This window comes from Microchirus variegatus (assembly GCF_963457635.1).
Source record: "Microchirus variegatus genome assembly, chromosome: 21".
Classification (NCBI taxonomy): Eukaryota; Metazoa; Chordata; class Actinopteri; order Pleuronectiformes; family Soleidae; genus Microchirus; species Microchirus variegatus.
Genome location: NC_139822.1, coordinates 7,607,089 through 7,626,643, shown reverse-complemented (window position 1 = coordinate 7,626,643; position 19,555 = coordinate 7,607,089). Strand labels below are relative to the sequence as shown.

The 19,555-nt window shown below is 41.0% G+C and overlaps 1 protein-coding gene across 1 annotated transcript in view; it reads right to left on the bottom strand.

Moving 5' to 3' along the window:
• Positions 1-2,708: 2,708 nt before the first annotated feature.
• The window catches only part of twsg1a (twisted gastrulation BMP signaling modulator 1a), an 18,802-nt gene continuing 1,955 nt past the window's right edge, over positions 2,709-19,555 (bottom strand). Inside the window, exons 2-5 of the mRNA XM_083908173.1 lie at positions 18,691-18,870; positions 9,268-9,367; positions 4,415-4,675; positions 2,709-3,091 (exon numbers count right to left, since the gene is read on the bottom strand). Coding sequence (XP_083764299.1) covers positions 2,910-3,091; positions 4,415-4,675; positions 9,268-9,367; positions 18,691-18,837 — 690 coding nt within the window. The 5' untranslated portion in view covers positions 18,838-18,870 and the 3' untranslated portion in view covers positions 2,709-2,909. The remainder of the gene's footprint in view (positions 3,092-4,414; positions 4,676-9,267; positions 9,368-18,690; positions 18,871-19,555) is intronic.

Genomic DNA, 19,555 nt, shown 5'->3' with positions numbered 1-19,555 from the left:
ACTGTCAAACTATCTCCTGAAAGGCATCTATATCCATATAAATTTGGGGGAAACCACTTGTGTACTTTCCCCCAGTGCTGTGGTTGGACTCAGAGGCCTGGTGGTCATCCTGACACATGAAACACATTAGAGCCTCAGCAGGCAGCAGAGGGACGTGACTATGTTCCTTAACTTTCCTCAAACACACTATATAAGTATTTAAATGATGTACAACTTTTTACCTAATTACTTCAGCCCATGGAGTGTGTCTGTTTGTTTGTGCTTCCACACTTGCACTTGCCAACATGACCAGCAGAGGCTGCCAGAGGCTGAAGTCTGCCATCTGATTGTTTTCATATGAAAGATTCCATATTATTTAAGATTAAACCAGTCGTCTCCAAACTTTGCTTTGTTTATGACCTATGATAGAAATTGTGCACATTTAGTCTCAGATGTCTGTAAGGTGTATCTTTTAAAATAAAACATTGGAAACATCTCACACAGTGACCTTTCAGTGACTGTTTCAAACCCAGAGGCTTTTTTCCCCCAATATATTTACAAAAAGAAAACATTTAGTACAAAGTTTAATATCCTGAAAACAGATCAAATCGGTGAAGTATCCCTTTAAACCTGCAGGGTCTGATCAATCTTAGTCTAAATAAGTGGTTTTCTGATCAGACAAAAGTAGTTCGATCTGGACGAAATTTGGTGAGTTTGTTAAGCTTAGTCCAAATTTTCTAGAGGAATTTCTGACGCGAGATAAAGTGGTGAAATTTGCATAAAATTCTAATTTTTTAGATTTTTTCTTTTCCAATTTGAACCAAACTTGCTATAGTCGTTGCTCTAATGATTCCGAATATATTTCTAATGTACTTCCATTAGCTCCCCCCAACCAGAAGTCGGACATTTTGGAAAATGTAAATGTAACCCAGCATCACATACCCACATGGTCTGGTCTTGCCCAAGTTATGTTTACAAGATGACCACCATTGGTCATCCATCTTTGACACTATATCATGGTTTTCTAGAATAGACAATCTCACCATGTCCATTAGGATCATTTAGTTTTACACCTGACAATTTAGGTCACAATCAAGCAGCAGTGCTTTCCTTATGCTCCTTGCAAGGTGGCTTTTTATCACATGTACTTTAGTGTAAAAGTTACTACTTCAAATGTAAATATCTTTCTTTGTTGTTGATGTCATTATTTTTGCCTCTGTTTGGTCTTAGAGACTAATGTAAGATTTGTACGCTGTGTCCTTTATCTGCAAAGCGTCTCTGTTAAGCCATAGGGAGTATGTGTGTATACAGCAGCAGCACAGGGGCGGGCGGGGTCAAACTGCTGAACAACTGGATTTTTTACAACCTCAGCGTTTTTTAAACAGTGTGTAGCTGAGGCACAGCTGCCAGCGAGGTGATAGAATATAATATGTTTGCTAGCAAAGTGTTTTTATAACAGTAATAATAAGACATTTGGTCATAATTATACTATTATTAAATGTATCATATACAACATTCAATTACATATATAAATACACTTGTTAGGGCCTGAGCCATGAATGGCAGTGGCCGAAAAGGCTACTGGTACGAATTGTAATTACAGATGTCCACACTATTATTTATGTAATTTAAAATAAATGTCTCTGTTTTTGATATTAATACATTAATAACATTAACATTAATCCATAAATAGTATTATTAAGTATATGTGATATCATGATGCAATATTGTGAACAGTTGTTTTTTTCCCACTTAATCTGGCCACCTCTTGACCACAATAGATGCACATTGACCCTCAGGTCATTTGAGTTTGAGAGCCCGGATGTAGGATGTTTCCTTATAATGGATCTGTTTTTCCTTCATTCGTAGTCTATCACTTTATCCTCCATATGAGGAGCCAATGCCAGCTGACATAAGGCGAGTCTTGGGGAACAACCAATCCATTTAGTGTCCAGTTAACCTCTGTATGTTTTTGGACTGCGGGTTAGGGAGGGTAAGGAGGAAGCCCGGAGAACCTGGGAAAACCCCACACACACACAGGGAAAACTTGCAAACTCCATCCAGAAAAGCTCTCGGCTGTGAACCCGGGTCTTTCTGTTGCACGGCAACAAACCATGCCACTGTGCTGCTGTGTGGCACAAACGTTTTAAAATGATCTGAATACCCAGGCCTTTGTGGGCACTGTGCGCTCCAAACCCACAGCTGCAGTGACAAAATGAGGGAGTTGTTTAACAAACAAAAAAAAGACAAACAAGCTCTCATTGTGCGTCTGGTACATTAGTCTGTACCGAGGGCTGTTTCATGCCAACTGGGAACAGAATCAGTGAAAAGGAAACCCTGCTGAAAACGTACTGGCATCAGAGAGTGTTTGTGTGTGGCAGTGAGGGGTCGAGAGCTCGCCTTCACTTACATGAGACTGGAACACCTGTGAATCAGAATGGTATAATGACAACTTTGTTTCCTCCAGGAAATTATGTGTTTCCAGAGTCAGGCAACACTAAGAATAGAGCAGGAGACAGACTAACATTTACTGTTCCACTCTAGTTTACTGCGCGCTACCTTTTTTACAAAAACTATAGTGTAGTGAAGAAGATATTTGAGAATGAGACTCCTTTCTCTTGTGACTAAGTGTCCACGTCACCAAACTTTTTCTTTATTTGGCATGAGACTGGGATTTAGCAGACCATGGTTGTAAAAATACATTATTCATATACACCTCTAGTAAAAAAAACAAAAAACTATTGAAAACATATCTAAAAATATACAGTGAAATATAACAGCAGAGTAAAAAAACACTTTGCAGCGGTATGAGGAGTGGGGTAAGGGGGATATTTTACAAGATAACTGAGGAATGCTAACACATAATGGTTCCCTCTGCTCTCAGTCCTCCGGTGCAGTGCAGACATTTGGTACCAACATGTGCCTACAACTCAGAAGAGACAGTTCATGCATTTCACAGCTTTGCTGCCGTAGTCCACGCACTCAGGTCCAATGCACTGGCAGCAGGCGTTGTGAAACCAGCGGTACTTGGATCCTCCCATTGACTCGCAGTAAAGTTTACACTGACGGATGGACACGCAGTCATCAAAGTAGACCACGGTGCACATGTTTTCTGGAATGAAAAAAAAACAAAACGGGACAGGCATGAGTCACAAAGCCACTGAATGTGGTTTATGAAAACGAGCAGCGTTTTAAAGTCATTACCTTTAACCCTCAGTGTACCTACTTTTACTTGAATAAAGTTGCTATGAGTCATTTGGAACATGTTGTGTTTGGGGTGAGTGTAATGAGTTAACTGCTCAGCGCTACTGACGCGCTGCTGTTATGAGCCTGTCTTTAAACACAAATAGCCCTGGTTTAGAGAAAAAGACAGGGAGAGAAGCTAAACAGCCACATAATATCAAACATTAATAGAAAATGGCAGCAGAACAACACTAATCAATCATCATATATTTATAAAGCACTTTTCCTACAATTCTAAATTGTAGCCAAAAGTGCTTCATAACCCTCCCCTCCACACAGTTGCCAAGTCTGGTTATTATGAGCGACTTTGGGCTTGTTTTTCTGGAAAGTCGCTTACCAATCGTGGTTGTCACGGGCTGTGGGTTTTTTGGGCATGTTGCTAAAGGGCAGTTGTGCACAAACCACTTTATTGCTGCAGACTTATGTTGAAGTTTATCTGTAATTTCTCCTGTTTCTGTGTCATTATTTTTTTATTTTTTTTAAAAGGGATCTTCTGCTGTTTCCGACACCTATTTGAATGTCCTGGCTTAACTTACTTAACCTCTTCTTCACGGTTGCTCCTGGTACCGGGGCAAAAAAAAACCGTTACATCGCAAACATTGAAAAGCGTCACCGGAGCATCAGCGTGATTATGTAAACAAAAAAAACATGCGTCGGCTAGAGAATCCACAGTCCGGTGGAAATAACTTGTTTTGATAAACAGCAAAGGTAAGACAACATTTCTGCTTGTATTTCTTGAAAGTCAGTTGTTGTTTTGCTCTTATTTTAGGGCTGGATCCGTGAATCTTGGTCGTAGAGTGATAAAATGGTACTGCTGGAATCTGTTTTATTTGTTTACATGATCACGCTGATGCTCTGCCGCTTTTCAATGTGTGCGCTGTAACAGTGTTTTCTGCTCCTGCTGGTTTGATCCAACTGTGTTTCGTAAACATAAGAATGGGTTATATGAGCTTTTAGCTGAGTTTCTGACCTTTCTGTGGGTATGCAGCATGTCTGTGTTTGACAAAGTTAGATATGGTTTTATGACGCTTTTGTCGCTGCGTGTGACGGCACTGAGGTCATCCGCGAAGAAAAGGTGAAATACATCTTAAAAGGTGGTGGTCATTGTGTTGAAGTTTTTTCAGCTGTAGAAATGTACCCATCATGTGATCGTGAGCTGAAACAAAGCTGAACCAGTCTGGTGTGGTTTTACCTTGAGTGTCATAGCTGGCGTGGATACTGTTGCCGGGCACGGACACGTTCTGATGCTGGTTGTCGAGCGACTCCAGGAAGGACACCAGGTTCTCGTGATGCGAGAGCTCCTCTGCAACGGGGAAGGACACCACCATCATGTTGATGGGTGCATCGCCTTCAGTGAGGGCGCGGAACAGTGAGGGGATGGGACGGTGGAGCTCCTCCACGGTGCTCTTGGACGTAGCAGGAGAGTCGCTGTAGTTCTTGGGGTTACACATTCCTGACACAGAGAGACGGTGGGGGACTCTGATGAGTTGATGAAAAAACTTGTTTTCTTTCTTTTTCTTTTTCCAATGACGTGATTTTAGCTGATGCTTGTATCCATTAGAAATCAAATGACACCAGCTTGTCTACGATTGCAGCTAATGGCTAATAAATTATTAATTTATCAATTTACTGAGAACAAGAAGATGTAATGTTTAAAGGTGCCATATGTAAGAATGTGGCCAAAAACGGTTACTACATTCAAATTCAAAATACCGAGGTCTTTTAGGTTTCGTTTTCTTGCGTAACTGGCAACCTGTGGTTGCACGGCAGCTGAGACTCTACTGACTGCAATGATTGGTAGACGGCAGTAGGTTGCGCCACATGCCAAAACTTGATTTCAAAACATAAACATGATATGCAGTCTGCAAAATATTTTTTTTAATTCAAATATTTTGGCTGTACTGTTGTTGTTGGTGAGTTCAGTTTGTTATATGAACATTATTCCTGAGTCTCTGTGACACATTAGGAGGATTTCATGGCCAGTTGATTTCGATTTATTACATAATGCACCTTTAATTATAGGCTGACGATGTCTTCTGCAGCTTTATGCAAATCATTTTTAAAACATTAAACAACAAAATCTATTCCCAGTAACAATGTTGGTTTAAAATAGTGATTTTTCACATTTCAAACTGTGTGATACCATTGAATTGAACAAATGTTTTGCCTAAAAATACACAACTGAGACACAAATTATACAAATCAGTTTTTATAAACTTGGGACGAGTCAATACAATACTGGTCAAAGTCACTGAGTCGGGAAAGGAAAAATGTGAAACATGATACAAGCCAAAAAGCCTAACTATCACATAAATAGTTAACTAAGAACAGGCTGCAAAAAGTAAATAAAAAGCAGCTGCTCAAAACTCAGAACATGTTTAGTTTGTCCATTGTGGCCTATTGTACAAACATAAGGGTCCAAAATGGCCGCCTCTGTAGCGATGAGCCAGCGAGTGATACGTGGCTTTATTCTGGGATCAAACCAATTCATACTTATCAGGGGACTGTAGACTTATTATATATATACATATATATATCTTAATTTGTGGAAAATGAAAATAATTTCATTTAAATTTTACACACTTTAACCGAGTCACGTTGTGAGCTTTTACTTCTCCTTGGTCCCCAGAATTCTACATACTGGTCATTTAACCAAGTCTTGTCGTGAGCTGTGTTGTTACACGATGACTGTCGAAGACTTGTGTTGGAATCAATAAATAAGTTTAGTTTAAATACGCTGTATTTGCAATTCACATGTCACCAGTGCTCCTCTAACATGAGCATAAATGTATCTTCAACCCCTGACTTGTACGTCTGGCATAATTCAGTACACTGCCCCTTTAAGCACAATGTCACAGCAAAACGTTTCTTATAATTTGACTGAAAATACACATGATTTCAGCTCACACAGACCGTTCTGTGAAACCACACCACTATCCTGACTCCCTCTGGGTCTTTTTAACACTTCATTTAATTTCCAAATACAGTAGCAATAACTTTGACAAAGTCCCCACATCCTCAGATATGATCTCTCTAACCCTTTAAATGAGTCCAAGTGAATTACAGCTAACGGCTAAATCATCTAATAGGAATGGAGTTTGACAGAGGAATTGGATTACACACCAGCACTAAAAGCAGAGCCAGAGCAGCTGTTTTTTATAAGTCCTCCCTTTCTCGAAAAACACATTCTGTCCTCTCGTCTCCTTTGCCCACAGCTCCTCTACTGGACTGCAACACTTCAAAGACCTTTGGCACAGAAAACATGTTTGGAATAGGTACTTTCTTAAAGTGGTGGTAAGGTTAGAGCCTCAATAACAAAGGAGAGAAATATCCAGGATACACGAGTAAAAGGCCAGTCCCGGAGGAACACTCCACTGCTGTAACATCTGCACAGCAGAAAGCATAGAGAGAGTTCAGCTCTCAGTGTCAGATACTTGTGTTTGGATTCCACATCAAAGAACTTTAATGAAGCCTGTTTTGTAAGTACAGCAATATCTGTCCATCACAGCTATAATGAGAGGTGCAGGGGGGGCTACAACGAACCATGATCTTCATCACTGATTAATATGACAATTATTTTCTCGTTTTATTGATTGATCATTTGGTCCATAAAATGTTGAAAAATGTTAACTAATAAGGCTTAATTGTTATATGAAACAAATTTATATATATTATTATTATTATTGTTGTTATTATCATTATTATAATACATGGTACACAGGTATACACTGTACCCACTACAAAAGGGCCATGGTTTCCACAGATCCACTTGCAATGTGCAACACCATTCTTTGCCAGAACTTCAAGTGATTTGTTTTTTGCAAAGTAAAGTGACATTGGTCATTTTCACGGGGGATACAGTTTACTCACAGCAGTAGACCACACTACACCACAGCTTCACCTGGCTGTTAATCACATCCCTGTTGAATAGTTCATCTGACAGGCATCAATCTTGTCAGGTTACTCACTAAGGGCACCAGTGTGTGCAGTGCTGACTTTGACATTGTTTGGACATATATATAAAAAAGTAATATGACGCATCGCTAAAAGAGCCAGTTTCTTCCCCTCTCAAGCTCAATTTATACTCCACGTCTGTTACGGAGACCCCTCTACGTCGCTGGAGAGCCTGTCGGAGAGAGCCTCTCCGTCGTCTCCGGCTGCAAGAAATATTAAGTAATTAAATATATTAAGTATAAGTGTCCGTCACGCCATCAAGGGACAACGGAGACGGCAAGGGCTGGGATTGGTCCTCAGGACAGGCCGAGATAACGCTGCTCTGTGCCCTCCACTGAGGCGGAGCTGATCACCGCCGACAACGCCGCTGCCAAACTACAATAACGTCATATCTTAATACAAACACCACATGTTTAGACTCTAAATGGCTCATTTCTCGCCTCAAATGATCTTAAAACTGCGTTCCGGGGACAGAAAAATATTTATTTCATGTGAGAAACGGCCACTGTTTCAATGTTATTCAGCTGCAACAACAACAATAGGTCTTTCTCTCTCGGAAGCCATTGCTCACTGTAGCCAAAAGCACAACAACCTTGCGTAGCGACCCCTACTGATCGGGCGGGAAATTGCAGCACGTATCCGTCACCACGACAGAGAACTATGAAGGCTCGAGGGATCTCCGTGGTTACGCAGTCGGAGAATTTACTGTGGCCTTCGCGCGGTGCAGACTAACTGATTTCAATCAGTCAAATCTGTCAAAGGAGTGGGCAAAGGTCATAGTTCATCTCAGCAGACTGACTCCTTCACACTTGTCCACTATAACCACTGACTTCATTCAACCTTTGAACTTCTGAAAGCAAGGACATAGTACTACTAGTTAGCCAAATAGCCAGTGTGTTGTCTTTTGTTTCTGTATTTTATTGTTGTGTATTTGTCACTAATGGATGACGACAACACGTTGCCATTGACTGTGTGTTCTGCTGCTGGAGCTCCTCTCACTCCTTAATGGCAGAAGTTACATACTGTGCTTTTAAGTTCCTGCGTACAGATTACCAGCAGCCCTCATTTACTCCCTCTCTGTTCTGAACAACACTTTCTGGATGTGGTTCCACTCACCTCACACTCACCACATATTACAGCAGCAGCAGCAGCAGTAGCAGCAGCAGTAACAGTAACAGCACTAGCAGCAGTAACATCAGCAGCACTAACAACCAGCAGCCTCCCTACACTTCTAAACTGCCAAGTGCATTAAAGTCACAATCTGATTTTCTTTTTAACTGTTAGAAAGTGCTGAGCAGTATAAGTGTCCATGCTGGAAGCATTTTTGATAATTGATGAATCAGTTTGATTGTTTTTTCAATAAAGAAAACTGTTTCTGTCGTTTTTCAGCTTCTTAAATGTGAATATTTCCTGGTTTCTTTGCTCCATATAACAAAGAAATAATTTTGGTTTGTGGACAACATGACATTTGACGTCATTTGGTGGTTTAGGAAACACTGATCAGTATTTTTCAGCATTCTGTGCAACAACGAAGCGATTAATGGAGAAAATACTAGAAAATAATCATTAGCTGCAGCCCTATATTGTTTTACTTGAACTAAACCAGACTAAATGTGGCGCCACCTACTGCCGTCTACCAACCATTGCAGTCCGTAGAGTCTCAGCTGCCGAGCAACCAGGGGTTGCCAGTTACGTCAGAAAATGAAACCTAAAAGACCTCGGCATTTTGAATTTGAATGTAGTAACTGTTTTTGGCCACATTCTTACATATGGCATCTTTAAGCTTTACAGATTTGAAATGTTGAGCCACCTGCTAATCTCTGTGAACTTATTCTCAATATTGACTGAACAGCAGTGGATAAAGGGAAACACATAAATATAAACATTTTCATTGACCACCTTCCGTCTTGGGTTTTTAAATGGCAATAGTCTACGAGGAGCCAGATTAATTCTATTTATCTGTCCAGACATTCGGTCCAACATTGGCCATCAAAATCTGCTGACTCACTGTATTTTAGCATGGGGAGCAACGAAGTAGAAAATAATGCTAACAAAGCCACTGACAGCTTTAAAACATAATGCTGCACTCACCTACGCAGTCGCAGCACTCTTCCCAGAGGTTTCCCAGACAGAGCATGCACTCTTTACAGCAGGAGCAGTTCCCGTCTGACGGACGACACTGACACAGCTCCTGCAACACATCATCACAAAGAACATCACTTTAATTCAACATTTAAATATAAACACCAAACCATCTGATCATAACACTCAAAGGTGGAAAAGCAAACCGCCAATATCATTTATTTGGTACATTTGACACAGCTTATCCTTCTTTTCTTCTGAAGTCGCTTACTGTAAATTCAAAAGAGAGTAGAGAGTGAATGAAGTGGTGACTGCTCCCTGTGCTCTACTAAATGATGCTCAGTCAGAACAAAATACTCAGAATGGTGTCAGTTTTATGTAACATTGCTGATAGAATTTTAATATCACAATGAACAAATAATGAAAATAATAATCTTTGTGTTGCATCTGAGCTGTCTCACACGCACGGTGTGAACTCTCTTAAAGGTGAAGTAAGTAGTTTATAGTGCCATCTAGAGGAGAGGTTGAAATTTACAACAAAGAACTGCTCCTCTGCTCACCCCCTCCCTTCCCTGAGCGCTACGGTATCCTCAGCCGGTCAAATGTCGTCCTCGTCGTCTTTCTCCGTGTCAGCAGATGAGGTTCGTGAGGCGAGGGAGAGGGTGGAGCTACCGCGGCCGTAGCAGAATAAGCGGAGAGAGTGGAGGCGGGACTTCTGCTACAAGTAAAGAGACGCTTGATTTGTTCTCTCGCGTTTGTCTATACAGGCTCCGGTAGAAACATGGCGTCTCTCTGCTAACAGTGGCTATGCAACCGCGGCCAGTGACCATGTTATTTTACATGACTTTTTGAAACACTACGAAAATGAAACAAAAAATATTATACAGCGACTAGACAATGCAGGAGCACATAATATGTATAAAAAAGTGGATTTTGGGTTATATAAACCCATAAATACTACACATTGTCCCTTTAAATTAAAAATATGAACTCAACAGCGAAGCACACGCTAACTTAGCTGCACTGTAGATGCACGTTTTCTAAGCTTACAGACAGCAGGACTCCTCTGTTCAGCCCTACTGTTCCCATACACATCGAGGAACTAGAAAATGTCATTCTTCTTCTTCTTCTTCATTAGTGCCGTAAGCTTCCTCTTCAAAACAAAAAATACGTCTTCTCTGGTTTGTCCATTTAGGCTGCTGTAGAAACAGGGCAGTGCTAGATGACAGCCCTCCTTGCCTAAAGTAAATTGTTTTCCCCTTAAGCGATGAAAAACAATCAATTATTCATTTAAAGTGATTATACACTTGTGCTAGTGTGTAGTATATTCAATTTCATGCATTAAACCCTTACTTTAAATAAAAGTAAATCGCACACCCGTGCACACACACACAGAAACAGAATTGAAATGTGGAGGTGGGATTGAGAAGTGGGATTGAAGAGTGGGTGAGAGAGTGCCAGAGTAGTTCCTCTCCGTGTCCTCGCTCTCTCTGCTCTCATGGGGAGCACATTCCTCCCAGTCAAGGTCACTGCTGTGATTGTGGAGGCAGTGGGGGAGAAACAAGGAGGAGGAGGGAAAAGAAAACACCTGGAGAACAGAACATGGCTGCTCCCCTCCTCCCTCCCTCCCTCCATTTCACCCTTGTTTTCCCCCCTCCTACTTTTCATTCCCTCTCTCCCACTCTCTCCTTTTGCTTTCTTTTTTCTTCTTTCCCCCCACTCGTCTTTTTTTATATCTTTGCAAGAGAGAGTCATCTCCAGCACATACATAGTCGCAGCCAACGATAAAAAGCTTCTCAGATGACTGCAGAGAGGGATTGCAAAACCACACACAGCTCAACTAAATCAGCAGCCTCTCAATCCCCAAACCTCTCTGCGTAACTGTGACTCTCAAAGGTGGAATTAGAAGAACTAAACAGCTGAACCTCAGGGGAAAAACACTCACAATCACGGAAAAATAACTTTTCATCCACTTTTGATAAAAGTGTGTAACATTTAGACAGATTGGCAGAAAAACTGACACTACTACCCTAGAATATGCTGTTATTAGCACGTAATCGTTAAAAATAACAACTGTCATTTTTGTTAACAAGCATACAAGAGTTACTATTTTATATATTTTGATTCAGGCAACATTTCGATTGATCTGAATAAAATAAAATTGCAATTGCATAAAGTAGGGTTCTCTACAATGATGTATGCATACTGCATGACGCAGGAATTTACACTGCTGCCAAAAATGACGCCAATGTAGAAAAAATGTGCATGGACACCCAGGACCTCACCAATGCCACATGCTTGGCCTAGTTATTTGACCCAGGAGTGACTGCCCATTCAAAAATGATTTTATTTTATTGAATGGGGTTAGATTTCTTTAATAGGAACTTTGGGCCAGGGATTTGCTTTTCAGAAGTTAGGGTTAGGGTTAGGTTAGGTTAACTGTGCTCATGTCTGTGCTCCGTCATGTAGTAAGTACTGAAAAAATATATTTAATGATTTGATTCTAATGAGTTCTAATCATCAGTATATCAAAAATAACTGCTATGCCCGTTAGTAGTGACTCGTTTGTGTGTCACGTGTAAAATGAAGTCACAACAGTTTCATGCAGCCGTGCTATCACGACTTGGCCCATGTTGAGGTACCATGGTTACCAAACTGTGTGGAGTCGACCCGTGCCGTGCCGAGCCAAGGCGAACCGTGCTGAAATTGTATAGTGGAAAAGCGCCATTAAAGAATTAAAACAAGATAGAACATTACCACATGGTACACTATACCACATATGCACAGCAACTTAAAGGGACACTGTGTAGTATTTATGGGTTTATATAACCCAAAATCCACTTTTTTATACATATTATGTGCTCCTGCATTGTCTAGTCGCTGTATAATAGTTTTTGTTTCATTTTCGTAGTGTTTCAAAAAGTCATGTAAAATAACATGGTCGTGGGCCGCGGTTGCATAGCCACTGTTAGCAGAGAGATGCCATGTTTCTACCGGAGCCTGTAAGGACAAACGCGAGAGAACAAATCAAGCGTCGCTTTACTTGTAGCGGAAGTCCCGCCTCCACTCTCTCCGCTTATTCTGCTACGGCCGCGGTAGCTCCACCCTCTCCCTCGCCTCACGAACCTCATCTGCTGACACGGAGAAAGACGACGAGGACGACATTTGACCGGCTGAGGATACCGTAGCGCTCAGGGAAGGGAGGGGTGAGCAGAGGAGCAGTTCTTTGTTGTAAATTTCAACCTCTCCTCTAGATGGCACTATAAACTACTTACTTCACCTTTAAGGGGGGGGGGTGACTGTGATCAGATAGCAATCAGATCTTGATGTGGACACATGAGACACATGTTACCGGGTGTAAATGCATGTGGTGAGGCTTTATCCAGTGACCATCTGATCATAAGAAACACATTTTAATGCCAGGTGTAAAGTGGGCCATTGTGTTGAACTTGTTTCAACATATTTTGTTGAGATATTTCATGTGTGATTTACACTCATTTGACGGCACAAAGAACCAAAAAACCAAATAACCGACTAACTGTAATAATGATCGCCTGCAGCATTTGCGACTTAATGAGTTGGATCTCGACCCCATGGGCAGCCGGGTTCTCTTTCGCTTCTTCTGCTTTTTATCTTAAGAGTGAAAACCAGCGTAATCAGTCAAACCTCAGCTACAGGAAAACTGAAGAACAAAAGCAGAGACAGTGAACGTGCTGCTGCTGCTGCTGCTGCAGCCATGTGCTCACTCTGAAATCTGCTGCCCCACCCTGCAGAACAGAGTTGTCCTGACTGTATGTTTCCTTCAACCAGCCTCCCCACAGAGACACACACACCTCCTCCTGACCTTAACCTCCCCTCCGTCCTCCCTTTTCTCCCTCCTCCACTCCTCATGTTTTCCCACCCTCAGGGGTTTTGGGGAATTCAGACAAATGACTTGAGACGGCAGCGGAGCGTAAAAACGAGTGTCGGGCAGCAGATCCCACTAATCACGAGCAGTGTGGAGCTACTACCGGATGGCTAGAGGTGGAGAAGTTTCTCCTTCAAGGCACAGCCACCATTGCTCTGGCCTCTGACAGCTAGCGAGTTGGTATCGGCGGGTCGAGGAAGCCGCAGAGCTTGTTGTCCCAGGCAATGATTAGCGAGCCACAGATGTTCTGTTCTGTTCAGGATGTTTAAGTTTTTACAGAAATTAAAGCCAGAGGCAGCAGATGTTGCTCATTAGTCGGAGCCAAAAAAGGCAGAAAATAGAGTGTAATAGTGTTACAATGGTTACAAGAGAATTAACTGTGAATAGTCATCATGAAAACAGAGTCATAAGAAAATATGGTTTCATGCTTGAAGATAGTTTTATGCTAGCGAACTTAAAAAAAAAAATTTGTTTAGACTCAATCAAATAGTCAATGATAGGCAGATTTGTTTTAAAGGTCCAGGGTATGAGAATTTGTGTCATCTAATAGTGAGGCCATTCACTCATTCACCCCAAAACAGGTTTGAACACACTTTCATACGATGCATCTATGTGCAGCTTATTTTCCATTACACATCTACACATTCACCAGTACAGGAGCAATGTGGGGTGCAAAACTGTCTGGCCCAAGGACACATCGGTAGTAATAGTAGCAGTGTTGGTATGATGGCAGCCATCTTGGAAACCCATGTCAGGGTTTTCCAAACTTGGGAGGTAAGGTCAGGGGGATTCTTCTTCTAATAGACAGGCTGTTCACTAAGCCCCAAATTACAGTGGTCGCAAAATGGACACGCTGTATAATAGATCTGTTGCGCTCTGATTAACACTGCTTGTGTCTCACATCCCATGTAGTATTGTTTATTTATTAGTGGAAACATGAAGGTCTAAGGACAGAGGATGTTACCAACCCTGTGAAGTCCCGTGAAACAAACTATGTTTTGTAAACTGTGGGATATACTAATAAAGATTGATTGATTGATTGATTGACTATGAAGGCAAAAAAAAGTCCAAATAAATATTACGTGACAAGCTTTTCACAGCAAAATGTTTTTTTTAAATCATCATTATTATTATTATTATTACTATTATTATTCCCGGTTCTGGAAACAACATAGCATCACTGTCTTATTAATTTGCCCTCTGTTGGACCCTGCAGTAACTACTTCAAATGGAGTGATCCGCTTTGAGGTTCTACATGTGCTTATCTGTGCAAGACCATGTCTTCACAAAATACCAGAAAAAGCAAAACACTGGTAAAGAGAAGAACATATCTAGAATGTTAGCATGTGAGTCATGAAAAACGAGCTAAAATCCAAAGTTCTTTCACAGACAAGGATTTACAGTATTTTGGGGCAGAGCTTTGACAACACAGCCTACAGGAGATTGTTGTTTTCACTGGCTTTGCGTAGCTTTAAAGGCCTGTCAATGTGAACTAGCAGCAAGACAGTGAGGTCAAAGAGGTGTAACACTTCTGAGGTTAAATACAGTGTTTTAAAATATGTTAATGGCAGAGGCAGGGCCAACACACACACACACACACACACACACACACACACACACACACACACACACACACACACACACACACACACACACACACACACACACACACACACACACACACACACACACACACACACACACACACACACACACACACACACACACACACACATTGAACTTGACAGGTGGTGGAAAAACAATTTTTTAACGGGAAGCCAACGCCTGCCCTCATCTTTTCCTCAAAACAAGTCCATGACAGAATTTGTGTTGATGAGGGGGGTAACACCTCTCATCCCATCACCCGCTGGGCTCCAGACGAGGGAAAATGTGACACAGAGGAAGTGATGACAGAAAGTTTAAATAATAAGTCGGAGAGGTTGACTGGAAAATAAATCTTACAACGAAACGTCTGCCTCAGTCCAAAGCTGTGACTCCACGCAGCATCAGGTGGGGAGCAGCACAGGTGTACATTTACTGTAGAGAAATTCACTTTTCCTGCTCCTCCTCGGCTTATCTGAGGAATGCATCTGCATTCTTCACAGCAGATTCCATCTTTGTTCTCAGGTTCAGACATCCACCTCACTGAGAACTTTTTCATTTGGACTGCAGGTACTGATGTAGTTTTGGATTTCTGAGAAGAATTTGTTCAAAAAGTGTCAATCGAGCAACCAAGAGAAGTGACTTTCTCCTTTACAGTTCATCCAGGGAGGTTTTCTGATTTGTTTACTGCTGATGTAAAAAATAAAAAATAAATATCAATATATATATATATATATATATATATATATATATATATGTACACACACACATATATATGTATAACATTTACATACCAAACTGTGGTATGCAAAAGGTTGGACACCCCTGTAAATGTTGAGGGTCGCATGGATTCCACTCAATATCAGCAGATTCAGGAGAACAATGTCCAGGAATCAATGACAAAGGTGTAGTTGTGTCGGGGCTGGATCTTTCAACAAGACAACGACCCTAAACACTGCTCAAAATCTACTAAGGCATTCATGCAGAGGAACAAATGAAACTTTCTGGAATGGCCATCTCAGTCCCCAGACCTGAATAGTATTGAAAAGTTGTGGTGTGATGTAAAGTGGGCTGTCCATGCTCGGAAACCATCAAACCTGACTGAACTGGAGATGTTTTGTAAAGAAGAATGGTCCAAAATACCTTCAGCCAAAATCCCGACTCTTACTGGAAGCTATAGGAAGTGTTTAGAGGCTGTTATTTCAGCAAATGGAGCCAATGATTTATAAAGGAAAATCATGACAATTTACATGCCCAAACTTTTGAATACCACTGTATACACACATACTTTTTTTTGACTGGTTTGGTTCTGTTCTTAACTTGAATTTGACTGTAACCATAAATATTCACTGGCATGAGGAGAAAATCTGTTTACACTGGCAGTTGTAACACTGTAGCATAAGAAGCCCCAGACTTGGACATATCCCTGTTTCAATCTACAAGGCTAGATATTAATTGATTCATAATAAACACATCATTGATATTAATGTCTTTTTTCAATATCAATTTTTATTAAATTTGTTTTAACAAAAAAAGACATTCTGCATTACTGTAAAAAAAAAAAAAGTCCATGTTATTTTACATCTTCTCAACATAATATTATTAAACAAGCACCAGCCTCAAAAACACAACACACATGTATTTTACCCATGTCCTTCTCTTCTCCTTTTGGGGATGAGCTCCATCTCTTGTTGTAACATCAAGACAGCCAATCACAGGCACTGTTAGATTACAGTGAAACAACATGCTGCATGCTTATTGGCTCACTGACGCAGACTCCTATATATTAATAAATAATAATAATAACATTTGATATAATGAGAAGAGGGCCACGCGGTTGGTGTAGTCGTGTATAGCGCTCTTTCCTTTGCAGCAAGAAGGCCCGCCCAGGTTCGAGGCCCGGTTGGAACAAGGGCCTTTGTGCATGGAGTTTGCATGTTCTCCCAGTGTGTGCGTGGGTTTTCTTCGGGTTCTCCGGCTTCCTCCCACAGTCCAAAAACATGCACATTTGGGTACTAGGTAAACAGAACACTCTAAATTGACCGTAGGTGTGAGAGTGAGAGTGCTGACTTATGTGCAATAAGTGCAACATATGAAAATACAAGGCTGAGTCCAAATGTCATGATTCTCTCCGTTTATGTCAATTTGTGTCTGCGTTTTCGTTGACGACGGCTTCTTTGGGCTGTTTTGATTCGTTTTGTAGCGAGAATCGCGTTCCGCAGGCTCGCCGGACACGGGATTTATGGTGGCGAATTAAGGCTAGATTTCCCCAAAATTTCTTTTGACTTTTCCGTAAGTTTGGAATTCAACCCTAAATACACGCGCAGAGCTGTCATCAGTGGCACTGTATCTTGCTGTGGGTCCGAGCTACAAATTCATTGGTCTGCATCGGTCACATGAGCACATGATGATACGGAAAACTATCGACGAGAATAACATTTTCAATAATATAATATAATTATATATCATATTATAAGTAATATAATAAATACAATTATTTTATAGTTAAGTTTGCATAACATATCTCATAGGTATTTGAATATTTAGTACTTAATCATTACTCTAATTATTTGGCATTTCACCAGACACTGGCCTTTGACATTTTTTTTATAATTAAACCCTGTTTACAAAACTGCTCATGGACCACAGTTCCCACCCCAGCAAACACCCAGAAATAATAGAACACGGCAGTACAGAAGAACAATGCCAGCACAGAAGAAAAACAAACATGGCAAAATTCAGGGATATACATTTTTAGACTGACAAGGAGAGTTATTTTAAGCTCTGTCAGCTTAAAAAATTGGACATTTTAAATTCATGGATGACAGGCCAACAACTAGGCCGCAAGCTAAATATGAAAGGCGACAAATAATGACCAGCTGAAAGGGGGCCTATCATCTATAAATCAATTCCCCATTAGTGCTTTTTTACTGGGACAAACGCAGCCGAACAACTGAACAGTATAGTGGTGATAAAACTGTAGCTCGACTTGACCGTGCATGACTGATATCCATCCATCGTCTACTATCCTACACGAGGGTTATGGGGCCGGCTGACACGGGGTGAAACGTGGGGTCACACACTGTACAGATCACCAGACCATCACAGGGTAAACACAGAGACACACCAGAGTGTTCTGGAGAAAAGCCATGCAAGAACATGCAAACTCCACACAGAGTCTTGAAGTGGTAACGTCCTCACTGTGAGGCTCTCAGTCAGACCAGGTCACAAACCCGGGTCTTTTTGCTGTACGGCAACAGGACAAGCCTCACAATAGGATACGATACGTGAAGCATGGTCCACAATACCAATAATATCACAATACAACTATCCTGCGGTGATCGATATATTGCAAGACAATCACATAGCGATACATCACAATATCTCTGAAGATAACAAAACATCCATGAAAAGTTAAAAGTTCAGGATTTCTCTATTTATTCACAACATAGAGAACAAAGTGAATAAAGTCTATCTAACATAGCTTTTTTTTGCTATTATCCTGCTGCAAACTCTGTCTGATTTGTCCAGGTAACTTCTGCCCAAGTTTCCCTCATTCATTTGAGCAGCCCCACTGCAAGGAGACCTGAAGTAGTGACGCCCAGTGAGTGAAACTGGCAGGAAGTGTTTACTTTAGAGTTCCTTCATTTGCTAATGAAAATAATGGATATTTGCCCTGGTGTGTCGATTATTGCATTGCACAAAGAAGGACAACAAACTATCATAAAATCAATATTCTGACCAATTGAAACCATGTGTCCCGACAACATAACATTATTCAACAAATTCGCAAAAAAAGTTTATATTGATTTGTGTTGATTTTATGTGACAAATCTGTGCAGCCACATTTCAGTAGGAGAATGACAGTTGTGTGAGCACCAACTGTTCAGAGACAGAGAATTCAAAGTGTGAAAACCTCTCACCTGTATGAGGCACTTGCTGACATCACTGGCGCACAGAGCTTTGTTGCAGGCCGAGCTCAGGGACAGTCCTGACAGGAGAAAGAGGAGAGTGACAGCAGTGGTCGTGGCTGTGGAGGCTGTGGGGAGGGTCAGCTGACCAGGCCTCATGGTGGCAGCTCAGCAGCACAACACTGGAAACACCTACATCAACACAAGAGCACAGGAGCACGTCAAAGGTCAGGGTCAAAGGTCAGGGTCAAAGCCTCAGCAAGGTGATTCCTCATGTCCGTCCTCTACCTTCAGTTGGATCTTATCTGTAAGACTTTTTTCCAAACGTATTCTGAAAACTTACCACTACAGAGGAAACAGCTGATCTTTGGGAAAAGAAGAAAGGAATACTAAATAAGACAGCAGTTTCAAACTAAGACATTGTGTGCACATTTCCTGAAAATCTTGTGTAACTGTTGAGCTGGTGTTACTTAAATACAGGCGCATCTCAATGAATTAGAATATCGTGGAAAAGTTCAGTGAAAACTTGTGTATTATATACATTCTCCTTGTGAAGGGTGTCAATGATTGTCTTCTGGACAACTGATCAACCTGAGAGACCATTTTGAAGGAAACCTTTGCAGGTGTTTTCAATTGATGACACCATCAAGTTACAATAGTGAACTTTTTCACCATATTCTAATTTTTTGAGATACTGAATTTTGCTTTCTTGTTAAATGTGAGCCAAAATCATCACAATTAAAAGAACCATAGACTTAAAGTACTTCAGTCTGTGTGTATTGGATGTAAATAATACACACGTTTGACTATTTCAGTTGAATTACTGAAATAAATTAACTTTTCCACGATATTCTAAACACTGTCCCATCCCAAAAAA